Here is a 15,483-nt window from a genome sequence, read left to right on the forward strand (position 1 = left end):
CTGAACTTGCCAAGTGCGTAAATGTGGATGTGGCCACTGCAGCCCTTAAAGAGGCAATGAGCGCAAGGGCCACTGGGGACATTATTCTCCTTTTATAGGCCATGTCAAATGAAAATGTTTATTTTTTTAATAGGAAATACTGTATGTAGGGTTTTTACATTTCATTAATATTACAAAGTTGTGCTACATTATAGGCCTAATCATAGTTCATTACTGAGAATTCCTTTTTCCTAAAATTCCTTTTTAAACTAAGATTTCTAAAAGAAATCTAATTTACACTAAATATTATAAGGTCTTTATTTTTGGTGCAGAAGTGCAGTTGGCATTGCTTTGAGGTGCAAGTGCTGTGAGTCTTGGAGAAGATGGCTCGCATGCGGCAGCAGGTGTATCTGCTGCTTGCCATTTGTATATCACTGTGGAACTCTGCAGGTATTCGCTTTCTTCTGGATTTTTTATTCAAATGCCACTTACTCTTTAAAATGTATCTCAGACAGCAGATGACTCTGGACCAGATCCACACCGGATCCATTCCGGAACTGCAGACTTTGGCCCAGATTTAGTGCAGATCTGGCTCAAAGTCATCTGCTGTCTAGGATGCTATATTTACTGATATCACAAAGTTGTCAGTCTAGAAACAAGACAGACATTAAATATATTTAAATGGAAAGTTTCTGTAACTAAACAAATCTAATGTCACAGGAGCACAGGGGATCAGCAGGTTAATCAACGATGCTGGAAGTGTTAATGGAGGAACAAGACTGACCATAAAGGGGGAAGGTATAAAAAACTATTTTCTCAATTCAACGAAAGTAAACAACAATTCGCATTTGTTACAAACTGAAATGGATTTTGCATTAATGAGTGGAATGTAAAAGGCTATAATGTTAAGTGATGTTTAAAAAGTTTTTGGTTAATTGTCCTCAGGTTTTGCTCAAGCCAGTCAGTTCAGTTTAAATGCAGATGACCCAAACGTTGGCAACAGTGTGACTTTGGTGTCTCAGACGAGATCTTTTCCCTGTGATGTCGAAAGAGACTCCAGTGACTCTAAACAGATCATGTGCTATACAAGGCAAGCAATTACCTACTTGATATTTTTTCACGTTTAGAATGCACAAGCTATGTGAATTTTTAAAAACTGTTATATGAATGAGAAATGTATGGGTAATGTAAATCGGCTCCCCACTGGTACGATGCAGTTTTTTATTATCTCTCCAAACAATAGCAAGAAAAATACACTTTTCCAACATCTGCTTTGTGTACGCACTTCAAGATTCTTAATTTAGGAGTGCTCAGTGAACATTTTTAAATGACTAAACAATAGAAAACATACTTAATATTTTGTCATTGCATTGCATGTATATACTATGTTTGTAAATCTAATATTACTGTTTTTAAATTCTTAATTTACTATTGCTATTAAATTACTATATTCAAGCATTATAGCATTCAAGTACCGTTGTTAATCCTTTATTCCATTTTATTATAGGACATGTTTAATACAAGAGCAGAACTACATGCCCTCCTTTTAATGCATAATGAGGCAATTGTATCCTAGTTGTTAAAGAGTTAGGCTTGTAACCCTCACGACCGGCGGGTTGTGACTGTGGTTGCATCCTTGACAAGCCTGTCACTTTCACTTTTTATAATGTCAACTACAGCATGTTTTTCAAAAAAGCCCTTGCATTGTTTTTTAAAGAGCTATGCCAGAAGATAACTATGAAGTGCGGGTCAGTGTGGATGGTGTGCCCATTGCTATAGATCAAATGTCTTATTACTGGTGGTGGTATAGCTGCACATTCTATGTGAGTGAAAAGTTTTAAACTTCATTTTAAACTGTTTACCACAACATGCACTTATTCTCTCAAAATATATAAATATACTACAAAACACATTTACTACAAAAGCTGTGCTTTTACAGAGTAGATCATTCTACACACCCACCATTGAAAGTCTTAGCCCACTGTCAGGTCTCCCAGGTAAGATCATCGTTTATTTGTTAATAATGCCTTTATGCTTTACTGGACCATTGTAGTTGAAAACTTTTTATAAATGTCAATGAATAGGAACTGTTGTGACAATGCGAGGAGAAATTGTCACAGATGTGTACGGAAGCAGTACAGACACAAGTTTAAATGGAGGGAATGTGAGATTCTTGAGGTCAGGATCTAATACACAATGAACTAAAATGATATGTTATTCAAATATTTGTTTTATCTTTACAGTCACGATAATATAGTTTTATCTGATTATTTTTTTATGTGTTTTCTTTAAACAGGGCATACATGGGTGGAATGCCTTGTGAACTACTGAAACCTGATTCAAATGAAAAGTAAGCATATGTGATGCAATGCAACATTGTAATTGCTAAAGGTCAATGTAAACTGCATAAATTGCTTTATTTTTCCAGGTATGGCCTGAAATTGGACTCTGAGCATAGCAGATTGGGATACATGAGTTGCAAAATGACAGGAACTTATGTTGGTGAGGAATTTAGTATTAAAACAGTATATTAAAGTAAAAATAAATTGCATAAAAAAATATTGTTTATATTGTTGTCTACAGGTCATCATAATCTCAGTTACATTCTGGATAGTGTATTTGGGAGGTCAGAGGTGTTGATGTTACTTTACACCAAATTTACACTGACATTTAAGCATATCATCAATGCTGTTGAAAGTCATGACACATATTGTTTTTTCCAGGAGTCTGCCAGACTTTGGGCTTTTTAGCGTCTCAGCGTTAAACAAGCTTGCCATGTTCCAGACATACGCAGGTACAGAATAACATTTATTCTTATTAATGAAAACAATGTTATTCCCTAAAAAACAAGATTTATTTGAAAATCTTGGCTTGTTGTTTTGTAAATGCCTCTTGTAGAGGTGACAGGCGTTTCTCCATCTGAGGGCAGTGTGTTGGGCGGCACATCATTGACCATTCAGGGACGCTACTTTGATGAGACTGACCTGCCAGCTGTGGTTTTAGTAGGGGGTAAACCTGATGTCATGTCAGTGGTTAATGTATCTAAAAAGTAGACAATGAAAAACTGGGATTCAAAATCTAATGTAAACTGTAAGAGATAAAAGTTTGAGATAAAAATTTTAATAATGTGATTTAATGTTTGGTACAAACTAAAATTTTACTATCAATTAAAAAAATCTACCAATATATACCAATTTATTGTCTATTGTCTTATCCAAAGCTTTTTAATGATTTGTTATCTTCAGGTGAAACATGCCAGATTCAAAGCATATCAGATGAAAAGATAGTCTGCTTGACTCCTGGTTATGAAAGGAAAAACATGACAGTGTTTCCAGGTGAGAAACTGAACCCTGATATCTAAATGGAGCCATCACATTCTTTCTAATCTATTCCCTCATGCTGCAATTTACGTGTAAAAAAATCTCACTTCTAATATCATGCTATTTAGATCATGACCGATATCTTTTGTGTCACATCTCAAGAAAACAATATTTAATAGAGATGATCACTGAGTCAAAATAAAAATAGACAAAACACAAATATACAATAGCAGTCAAACTCATCAATATGCTAAATAAAAATTGCTTTATAGTACCCAAAATAAATATATGTAATATTTTGACCATCGAACACGACTAAATTTTGTTACACATAAACAGTAATATTTTGAATTTAATGCATTTTCTTGCTGTTTCTTCAAAGATGCATATTTTAGGCTATTCATATTTAGTTATGGGACTTAAAGCAGGTTAGGTACGTGCAAGTCTGCATTCGCTGAATGCTCGATATCAAGAACACACCTTTCAATACGGTTCACTTCGCATTGCGTCAGTTTGCTGACGCTATGGGGGAAACTCCTGTTTACTCCGCGATTGAAGCCTATTGGTTAACCTATTAAGGGGAGAGAAAAATACCGTTTTAAGTTTAGACACATGGAAAACCAGATGGACCCGACCGAGAGTTGGTGGCAATCTGAGCTTAACTGTCTCCGGGTTAATGACCTTAACCATAGTGAATGGCCCAAGGAAATGGGGTGCCAGCTTACGAGAGGGCTCCCGGAGAGGCAAATCCTTGGAAGATAGCCATACTCTCTGCCCACAAATAAATCGAGGGGCCGGTCGGCGGTGACAGTCAGCCGCGGCCTTGGTTCGTCTGGAGGCTTTGAGAAGCAAATTTCTAGCTCTTCTCCAGGTGCGTTTGCAACGTTGGATGAAGGCTAACGCAGACGGAACCGCCGCATCGGGCTCTTGAGACGGGAATAATCGAGGCTGGAACCCCATGGACGCCTCAAACGGGGACATATCAAGTGAAGCCGTCGGAAGGGAGTTGTGCGCAGATGTCACCGGATGACTATTGTAGGGCGGAACCAAAAGTGGCGGAAGAAGGTTCCGCCTGAAGATGGTTTCCGCTCGGACCCGATTTTTAAAACACCTTTTTACTTCCTGGTCTCCCTGACAACCTAAATAATGAGTAAACGAGCAACAGGTGTGGCGAATCAATGTGGCAACCCATGATTGGAGGAGGGAGTGAAGACTAGACACATAAATAGGTCTAGAGAAACACAAAGCAGAAAGTAGCTTTTCGGGGGTGAGCTCCCTTACGCCTAGGGCGGACCAAACCACACGCTCCGTCCTTGGAGGAGCCGGAGGGCGCCGTTGATCCGCGGATCGCTTAAAGCGAAAGGAAAGAGTGCGGCAGCCGAAAGAGGCGAAAAGGAAGGAGCTGTGGAAGTTAAAGGAGCACCACACTGAAAAGTGCTTTTTGTGTGCTTTGTTCGCTGCTGTGCAGACCCGTGTGTGTGGTCGAAACCGATCCATTGGGGAAAGAAACGGAAGCTTGATTATGGTCCAGATAGGAGGAACAGAGGTTGGGGGTGACTGGGTGAGAGGAATACCGATGATCTACATGACTGGGCTGAGTATATGAGGAAATCAATGTTGACTTACGGATGTATTGAATTGTGAGGATGTTCTGAAGATCTCTCACCAGAGCTGACGCCTACAAAGGCTGCTGACGCCGGACGAGCTGAAATCAGAAGGGAAGACCGGCAACGTGTTAGCAACGCAGTGTGAGTAACAGTTTGGAATATCGCACAAAGTATTAAGAAGGTAGAGTTACCTGACGTGTGTTGTGAGTGTGTTACACAGCTACGGCCCCAAGGTGGAGGGAAGCGTGGGCGAGCCGGGGAATAACGTTGGAGTACAAGTAGGAAAACACGCCCTGTGAAACGGGCCCCAGTGCATGTGAGTAACTTGAATGCATCGTACGGAGTATTGTTAAAGTGGGTCTATTTACCTAACCTACGTTGTGAGTTTGACGATTCAGAGTTTGGCCCCACTGGTGAGAGAAGCATGGGTGAGCTGAGAGAAGTGTATTTGGAGTATTTGGGAGATCCGACGACGATACCCAAGAGCTTTTCCCTTTTGTGCTGAGAACAACGCCCAACGAACCACACGAGAGACCTGGGTCGAGCTGGCCAAGTCCCTATTTCGCGTGAAGTGTGTGCGTAATGCTGTGGTGAGTCTTGGTTTTCATTTTGTGTGTTTACACTAAAGCTTGCAGTGTGGTGCTGTGGTCGTAGGACAGAAGCCGTTCCCAGTCCAGCAAAACTGTGGGGAGATACTAGCATGTTGAGGCCAGAACCACGCAAGGGAAGGCAACTAAAAGTAGGATCTCATGTGTGCCAGTGATAGCCCTCGCCAATCCTGATAGAGGGCAGTGGTGAAACTTACCTGTGTATCAGTGTGAGTAAGCGATTGGTGTTTACTGTTTGGACCAAGGGTCATTGTTGTGTACAGCTACATATACTAATCATCTGCGTGCGGAGCCTCTTCAAGAGTTCGCCCCGGTTCAGTACCCCTGGAACCGTACAGGAGGGGGGAGCTAGGGAAGCATCCGGCTCCATGCGCCCCGACCAGACGTCCCCACGACGCCCAAGGGCCCCAGGTACACTGTGCACAGCTGTCGCCCTGAAAGTCCACTGCCCGGAGAAGCGTTGGGTGAGATAACCCTTATGAATAACTTACCTCTGTTTTCAGCACGACCTTGAAGAGGAACGAAAAGTCCCAGATGTGAATAACTTACCGCTGTGGTGTATAACTGACCTCTGCTTTCAGCATGACCCTGAAGAGGAACGAAAAGTCCCAGTTTGTGAATAACTTACCTCTGTGGTGTATAACTTACCTCTGCTTTCAGCACGACCCTGAAGAGGAACGAAAAATTCCAGTCTGTGAATAACTTACCGCTACTCCCCGCTCCACACGAAGTCCAGTCCTGGGGGCAAGAAGAGAGAGTTGTTTTAATTTGCCCTTTCCCTTTTCCCTTACCTTTTAAATATTTAATAAAGATTGTATTTTAAATTTAGTATACTCTGTCTGTCTGGTCATTGGGGTGGCTTTGGGACCTCCTCGAGGTGGAAACTAGGAAGGGGCGTGACCCTTTAGCCAGCTCGGGTCCGCTCCGACCTGTGACACATACTCTACCCAGGGTAACTGTTGGCACCAGGAACTCGGATACTGAGATGTCAGACAGCGGAGCGCTCTACCTAGATCCTGATTAGCCCGTTCGCATTGCCCATTAGTTTGAGGATGATAGCCTGAAGACAAGCTGGCAGTACAACCGATCTGTCTACAGAACTCCTGTCATAAATGAGAGATAAACTGGGGACACCTATCAGAAACCACGTCAGTAGGCAGACCATGTAAGCGAAAGACGTGTTTGATCATGGCACTAGCAGTTTCTTTAGCAGAAGGGAGTTTGGGTAAAGGAATGAAATGAGCCGCTTTGGAAAAACGGTCTACTACTGTTAACACTACAGTGTTACCTTCAGAACTTGGTAAGTTGTGAACAAAATCAATGGCAATATGGGACCAGGGACGAGAAGGGACAGGAAGAGGCATAAGACGACCAAAAGGAACTTGATTAGACGTCTTACTGCGGGCACAAACTTGACAGGCTAACACAAACTGTCTGACATCAGGACCCATAGAGGGCCACCAGAAACGTTGGCGGACGGCAGCCAACATTCTCCGAATTCCTGGATGGCAAACCAACTTGGATTCATGACCCCACCAGATGACCTCAGAGCGTAGTGCGTCCGGAACCCACAACCGCCCCGCCGGACACTCAACTGGCACTTCACCCTCTCGACCAGCCTGCTCCACTCTCTGTTCAATTCCCCAACGCAGTGAACCCACCACCCTCCCCTCTGGGAGGATGGTTTCGTCTCTGGTGGGTTGGGGACCCTCGAACATATGAGATAGTGCTTCAGGTTTAATATTCTTGGAACCAGGCCGATACGAGAGGGTAAAGTTAAAGCAGTCAAAGAAGAGTGCCCAACGGGCCTGGCGAGATGTTAATCTCCTGGCCGAACGGATATATTCTAAATTCTTATGATTTGTCCAGACCAGGAAAGGCTCTATGGTCCCCTCCAACCAGTGACGCCATTCCTCCAAAGCCAACTTGACCGCCAGCAGTTCCCGATTACCTATGTCGTAATTTCGTTCCGCCGGGTTAAGTTTATGTGAGAAATAGGCGCATGGATGCACCTTACCATCCTTAGAGGACCTCTGAGACAAGACAGCGCCGACCCCGACATCAGAAGCATCAACCTCAACAATAAATTGGCCAACGGGATCTGGAATAGAGAGAACAGGAGCAGAGATAAACCGGAGCTTTAAATTATCAAAGGCCTCCTGGGCTGCTTTATTCCAAGCAAACCTGAGGTTGAGGTTAGCACCGTAAGTGGCTCAGCAACCTGGCTATAGTTACTGTTGTGGATTTTTTCAGGAGAATCAGAGACGATTGAGATGTAAAATTCTCTTCAAAGTATTTTATTAAAGAATTGTGTCAGACAGCTTGTAACACAACACTGGTCATAGGGTGTACACCTGGTAAAATGATAATGACAATGACCCCGTTCTGAGTTTTTCAGTATATTATATAGTGGTCCAATATTGGTCCTGCCTTTCTTTCACTCTGTACTGTCCCAATGCCCAGCACTCAAAACCTTCAGGCCCCTTAGCTCCTTCTCATAACTCATGACAACTTGGTGATGCTGTGGCTTTATCTCTATAACATTCCAAGCTGGTACATAAATCCTTCCATGGGTGGTAAAACTCAGTGTCTTTGTTCTCTAACACATCATACAAGTATTTGCTATCCTTACCATGGACCCCCTTATCTCCTCCAGGCCCAGCTGTGGACCTACACATTCATGTTCAAGCAACAGAGAGACTTAAAACTTAATTCATGTAGACCTTAACCATGAAACACATTAAAAGCATACCATATAAAACATAATACTAATCTGTAAGATAAAACACTCAAAATTTCTCCACCATATATCCCCCCCTTCGGAAACTAAACGTTTTCGATAACCACCCTGCAAATACGACTGATGATACCAGAGAAGCCGGGCTAGGTACTTTAAAGAAAGAAAACATATAAAAGAATAAAATACCCCTGACAATTAAGGCCAGACCCTCGGTCACTTTTCTAGTCTCAACAGTCATGTTACACTGGTTACCCTTTAAATGATATTTAACAACATGTAAAAAGAGTAATGATTAACAACATGTAAAAAATAACATAAAATTTAATTTTAGATCAAAAGCAAGCAGTTTCTCTTTTCAAAGAATTCTTTTCACTTTCTGGTAAGCCGTGCTAGGTGGATGTTTTACCTCCACCCCCATGAGATTCCCGGAACATCAGTCACTTACCAGGCTTGTTTCTGTGTCATCACACCATGGACAGTGATGCTTAAAACCATCCATTTCCCTTTTTTACACACACTTCAGGTTTGCAACTTGCATTACTAATAAAAGATTATAACTTGTAATAAAAATAATAAATGCAAAAAATAATACCTTGTTAATAAAGGATAACAAATGCAAAAAATATAAGTGTTAATAAAAAAAAATAAATGAATTAGTATAGGTGACACCCTATGTCCAGTTTAACATGACCAGTTACATAATGATTCTCACATGAGAGTGTTTTGCTCTGGTGGGCGGTCCACACAGAGTCTTTCTAAGAAACATGAATTCTATATGTATACATGTAGTGCATCTTCCATCTTTCGACGGTCTTCAACCCATGCGCTTTGCACGCGTAGAGGGCCGTGTGAGGGAGGAGGGTACTAGAGCCTCGTTGGTTCCCCATCACACATGGATGTTGTCCTCAAAATTATCTCCCTCGTCGTCCTCATTAATTTGTACCCGTTGGTACATTATCTTACCCATTCCTTTATCAATAGTTTTCTCAATCAAACCCCTAATACATGGTATGCAACAACAATCACACAATTCAAGTATAGCAACAGCTACAGCAGCTGACATCAGTATAGAAGTTATCAGTGTACTCCACTTCCCAAACCATTTTCAATCATTTTTGTAAATGGATCATCTATCCCAGAGTTCTCAGCCAATTCATTTGACAAGGCGGTCAAACCTTCTAATGCCCTGGTAATGCTCCCATCAGGGGCAGTATTATCAAAAATAAATTTTCAGCATCCATCATCTATAATTTTTTAATATCTAATGCCAGCCTGTTTTGTTGTGCCATCAGTTACGTTAGTCCCAATTATGCAGTTATCCCCTTAACGTAATACAATTAATTAATCCAATCCACATTTTTATTGAGGGTTTACCACCAGAAAATTATTCACTCAAAACTTGCAACAATTTGATTTCTCGCTTTCTATTCATCTGGCACCCCCCTTGGAACCCATATGGCATCTATACACTCTATTATCATAAGATCCACCAGGCAGATTTCTTTTCTGTCTGTTAATACTCTTAACACTTATTTTATCATATACGCTCCCAAAATCAGGTAATGAAAACATTTGAAATGGCATTATTAATTGTACAAGGGTACAGGTTCCCTTTCCAATTTACTCTCAAATTTGGCCTTAATTTCATGTCAACACACATCCACCATACGTCTGCCCTTTCTGTGGTCTGAACTATAAACCAGTTTGCCTTGTATTCCTGTTTGTCATTTGTAACACCAATTTCTCTTTGGCACCACCCATCTGTAAAATGTTTAACATCTTCATTTCCAAAGGTTCTCTTAAAACATGTATAATTACTCTTATAAGCCTGTACTTGGTGGGAAAAACATTTTCATTATTAGAAACAAATAAACAACATTCATGCAATCTTCATCCTCCATATCCTTATATACTTTAATCATACATTACCAATTCATTGTGATCTCCAAATCCAGTTTCTATGGTTCATCACATCACTATCTTAACAGCTGTTGGGCTAGCTTCTGTTACCTCATATGGTCCTTCTCGTCTGGGTTCATCCCACTTACGCTTGTAAACTTTAATGTACACCCCGGTTTCTACAGGAAAAGGTGTTGCAGTCTCGTCACCAGGTGCCTTTTAATCTGTAAAATAGCTTTATGGTTTCTCATTAGTTCAGCAATATATTCATTAATATTCATTAATATATTCATATATTATATTCATTAATATTCAATTATTTTTTTTTAGATCCTCCTCATTCTCCAAATTCATAAAATTTTGGTTAGCTTTAAACATTGGTCTCCCAGTTACCATTTCATGAGGGGATAAACGCGTTTCCCTGTTAGTACTAGATCTTATGGCCATGACCGCTATTGGTAAGGCCTGACCCCAATTTAGTTAATTCTGTGCACAGATTTTGCCTATTTTTGATTTAAGTAAATCGTTACACCTCTCAACCACCCCTTGAGACTGTGGATGATACACTGATCCAAATTTTTGGGTTATTCCTACCCTAGCAAGTGCATTTCTCAACAGGTTGGCCTGAAATCCTGGTCCATTATCTGACTGTAATACCTTGGGAAGCGCAAATCTTACGACCACTTCCCTCTTAAGTGCTCCAGCCACTGCTTGCGCACTCTGCGTTCACGCTGGATAAGCTTCTGTCCATCTCAAAAATGTAAAACATTTTCTCCTTAATTGGGTGGATCATATCTACAAAATCCATCACTAGATGCACAAATGGTCCTTCCACACTTGGAAACAGACACATTGGGTGTACTGCTGGTTTCACATTTCTATAAATGTCACATTCTGACAAAAATTCGCTAATTTAGTTTTGCATATTGATAAACCAGAAACCCTGTTGTCTCATAAATCTTATCTACCATCTCCCCCCTCGCGCAATGTTCACTACCATGCGCATTCATCATTACCATTTTCTCCATTCTAGATGGTATTACTAATTGTTGTTGCTCTGATCTCCACAAACCTTTTACATTTACAACACCTCTGCTTTGCCACTTCATCTTTTAAATTTGTTACACTTTATTTTGCATGTCTCTGATTTCATCTACAGTTACCTCTGCGGAAATGCTCACCTGTTCACTGTCATTCTTTTTACCTGATCCTGTCACAACCATAGCCATAATTTTCAGCTAACTCAGGTTTTGCCACACCTAATTTTGCTTCCTCATCTGCTTTTTCATTACCTTTGTCAATGAATGAATTTCCTTTTGTGTGCTGCACACTTAATTACATTTACTTTAGCTGGTTTTTGTATTGCCTCAAATAGTTGTGTGATCTCTTCTTAAACCAAGTCTGCTCTCAGTTTCATCTCTTTAATGCCTTCTATTATACAAACGTGTGGTATGCCTTTACTAGGCAATATAGCAACATCTGTCTGATTTTTTTCCCATGTCCTCACATTTAAATTCCCTAAATTACTTTACCCTACTGGCCTATTCTGGTATTAACTCAGGTATGAACTACAAAACCCCGTGGCTCCCAAAAATGCCATCATCCGCTTCACTGTGTTTTGCTATGGATAGTCAAGCATGGTTCTGTGGTGTTTTTCACAAATTTGTTTTTGCTCTTCAGAGACTACTCTTTTTAGGTATTTTACACTGGCTTTAGTCAATATCAGCTTTTATTTTGATACTTTTATCTGTATATCTGCTCAAAATTTGTTCTGTTAATTTCTTAAAATCCTCTCTGTTGTTGTGTGCTATCAAAATATCATCTACATATTGCAAGCATACTCCCTTGTGTTGCTATCCTGTAAAATGATTTGCTTCTAATGTATACCTGTCTCAGTCATTTCTAATGGAATTAGATACCTGCCTAGCTACCTATCCAACATACTTCTGGTCTAATTAAAGGGGTTAGTTCCTGTTTAGTTATTTTGGTTAGACACTGCAATGTTAATCCCTGTGGTGCGGTTTTGATTGTAGCATCTAATTTACACAAAATGTCCCTTCCAATTAATGGAACCTGAGGTGCCATCAGAAATTGATTTACAACAGTTTTTCCTTCTATTTGAAGCATAATTGGTTCTGACAGACACATTTCCATAGGTTTTCCAGAGAATCCTATTGTGTCAATTAAACATTCAATTTTCACTCAATTAATTATGCATGTTAATTTAGATTCTTCCCAATCATTTTCGGATAATGCTACCTGTTGGTTAATGGGACCCTCCGAACACTCCTATTGCTTCCATGGGTTTGTTGGACAGTCACGCCTAGCATGAGTATTCTCCCCACATCCCCAGCGAACATTGTTTTGCCCGAAATATGGACCCATATCAGCGGATGTCCTGTTCTGAAAATATCCCCTTCCTCTACCTCTTGACCATTTTCGAACACTAAATCCTCTACTCTGTTCATTAGGTGCCATCACATTCACAACTACTGGCTGAGACGGGGCTGCGCCATGGTGATGCTGCCATGGGTTCCGATTTTGGGTTTGATCCGCAGCTTGTTTTTGCAGATCAGCTACCTGTTCATACTTGTTAGGAGGGTGTGTTGCCACTATTTCGCCCTGAGAGTGGCTCGCTGACTCATATGACCCTGCCCATCCCACTACATAGGTTCCCCTGGGGTCCTTACTGATATCGTTGTTTCTTTTCTTTTCCTCCAGACTAACTTGAGCCAGCTTTCGTTCAGTCTCTTTAGCTTGTTGCTCTAAGTCTCTTTCGTGTTTCTGGTGTTTGGAAGCATGGTGTTTCAGGATCTCCACCCACTGGCTGTGTGGCATTGCATCTAGCCCTGGGGTGTCACTCAGTTTGTTTTGCACAGACACTGGCAGTGCGTCCAGCAGTTCCTTTCTGAAAAGTCTGGTTTCAACGTCTCTTGGGTCAGTAGGATCTTTTCTCAGCCCCAGCCCTCTCCAAATTTGCATGTTTTTAGCAATCCACAGTGCACAGTCCTCCTGACCCAGTGCAGCGGGGGTCAGTTTGGTGCTGTCAAACTTGACAGGAAACTCAGTTCTCAAGGCACCCCAAAGTCTGCCTCTGTAACAGTCAATAGCCTGGCCGTCAAAATCAAATGAAACCACACTCTGTCCCATACCTGCTAACCACAACACATCCTCCATTTCTCTTAAACTAGTAATTTTTGCCAGTAATGCTTTTATGTCACCCACCGCCAATCTTGTACCTTGCGTCTCTTTCTCTAACGCAGCAATCCAGGGACCAGCACCGTCTCTTAAACTTGGCAACACATTTATTATAGTCTCTAAATCCCTATGAGCCCATGGAACATACACAGCTGTTTTTCCTTTAATACGCAACGGAAATACACTCACACCTTGCTCATTCATTCCATCTCTAGGGGTACTTTTCAATAATGGAGATCTGTCCTCTATTGGGTCAAATTCTAAAGCTAATGTGTCCCTATACTCCAAATCTCTGTTTCTCTCCTCTACCAACATCTTAGCTCTGTAAGTTCTTAATCCATCAGGTCCTGACATTTTTGTCATATCTATACCACCTTTAGAGGCTGGGTACTCTTGTGTCATTTTCATATTTAGCCAATCGTCAGTTTCTCGCTTTCTCTGTTCCATAGCATGCACTGCCCTAACCTTTTGTTGTTTAAGCACCCTTTCTTTTGCTCTCTCTCTATCCTGCCTTTCTTGTTCCAAAATCATCCTTTCTTCCTCTTGTAATCTTTTACCCAGCTCTCTGTCCTGCGATAGCCCTGCTAAACCCAAATACTTCACATCTTTAGTTAATTCTGTTATTTCCTTTGCTCTCTGTTCAATTAGTCGATCCAGATGTTCTAGCTGAGTCCTGGTATACTGACTAGCTCCTCCTGCTGCCTGACTTTGTTCACTGATTGATTCTTCCTTTCCTTTATCTCATCATACAGTTCCAAATTTCCCTCAACTTCTAATTCCCCTTTAAGCTGCATAGTTCCTTTAATAACTGGATACAGTGTACTAGCATTTGGTGAAGCAACAGGGGTGGTTGGGGCTGGAGTGAGAGCAGTGAAGGGAGGGTTACTTTCAGAGAGAGTGGTGAAGGGAGGGGTGATTGTGTGCGTGGTAGAGGGAGGGCATGGATTGAGGGAGGCCGGGGTAGTGGGTGGTGCATAGGGCGGTGGCTTAACTGTTGTAGTTACCACAGGTAATTGGTTTGCAGTGTCTAATGGCTGTTCTAGCAATCTTTTCTTTTCTATTCTTTCGTTGTGCTTTGCCAGCTCTTGAGCTCTGACCTCTTCTCTATCAGCCATCACTCTTTCAGCTTCCTTACTCCAGTAACCTCTAGCTTTTTCCCACAATTCCATTCCATCTAACAAAGCTTTCCTCTTTTCTTTCTTTCCATCCTTCTTTGCTTTCAACTCCTGATTAGCTATGTAATTAGTCATCCAAATTTTCATACTCTTCATTTTTTCTTTATTCCACGTTCCCTGTTCTGGCCAGGGAAAGGGAGGCTGCTCTCCTTTCTTATATTTGTTACTTCTGGTATACCATTTTAGATCATTACACCACTTAGCCAATGCTTTACCATCAAAGCCTTTGTCTTGTAAGTTACACCATTCCACCGGGGCCACAGTGATAGCACGCTCTAATTCTTTTGTTGCTGCTTCCATGTTACACTGAATGGTTGCTTACTTTATTTATTTAACAATAAATCAATGCACTTTTCTGCACTATAAAATGTTCCAGTCAGGCGACTGTAATAAATCACAAAGGGTCCCACAAGTATGTAAATGATCTCCTTTTCACCAATCACTTTATCTGTCACACAACCACTTTTAAGATTTGATTCAAATTTAAACTTAGCACTTACAATGCTCAGTTCTTTATATCCCACAATTGTCTTTGACACATAAATCTTACAACTGGAAAAACTTTCTTATCTCAGGCCAACTAAAACTAACACAAAAGATCCCTCTGATTAATTGTGCTATTTTAAATGCAGACGTAACTGTATTGATCTCAAATTCTTCTGTTTTAATTATTAACCTTCCTTCTATTAACTTTTCTTTTGTTAAATCAAATACACTCAATAATAACTTTTCAATATTAGATAAAGATTTCAGGTTCCACCAAAATTCAATGTTTTCAGTAACAACTGCCATTCCATCACGGACAATATTTATCACACAGGATAACTCTTACCCCTAACTTTCAAAATTAAAATTTTCATATGAGTTGAATAAGATGCAGAAATGCTTTTTAGGGACGTTTTTTAAAACTATTCACTTATGGTAAGTCCTTACCATGCAACAATTAATAAACACTTT

The 15,483-nt window shown here is 40.8% G+C and overlaps 1 protein-coding gene across 1 annotated transcript in view; it reads left to right on the plus strand.

Annotated features, from left to right (window-relative positions):
• Positions 1-314: 314 nt before the first annotated feature.
• Positions 315-15,483, plus strand: part of LOC129454956 (fibrocystin-L) — a 120,679-nt gene continuing 105,510 nt past the window's right edge. The window contains exons 1-12 of the mRNA XM_073858428.1: positions 315-429; positions 700-777; positions 925-1,069; positions 1,697-1,802; positions 1,919-1,976; positions 2,064-2,157; positions 2,276-2,329; positions 2,408-2,481; positions 2,563-2,605; positions 2,703-2,773; positions 2,878-2,988; positions 3,225-3,314. Of these exons, the coding sequence (XP_073714529.1) occupies positions 363-429; positions 700-777; positions 925-1,069; positions 1,697-1,802; positions 1,919-1,976; positions 2,064-2,157; positions 2,276-2,329; positions 2,408-2,481; positions 2,563-2,605; positions 2,703-2,773; positions 2,878-2,988; positions 3,225-3,314 (991 nt within the window). The 5' untranslated portion in view covers positions 315-362. The remainder of the gene's footprint in view (positions 430-699; positions 778-924; positions 1,070-1,696; positions 1,803-1,918; positions 1,977-2,063; positions 2,158-2,275; positions 2,330-2,407; positions 2,482-2,562; positions 2,606-2,702; positions 2,774-2,877; positions 2,989-3,224; positions 3,315-15,483) is intronic.

This window comes from Misgurnus anguillicaudatus, chromosome 20 (genome assembly GCF_027580225.2).
Source record: "Misgurnus anguillicaudatus chromosome 20, ASM2758022v2, whole genome shotgun sequence".
NCBI lineage: Eukaryota > Metazoa > Chordata > Actinopteri > Cypriniformes > Cobitidae > Misgurnus > Misgurnus anguillicaudatus.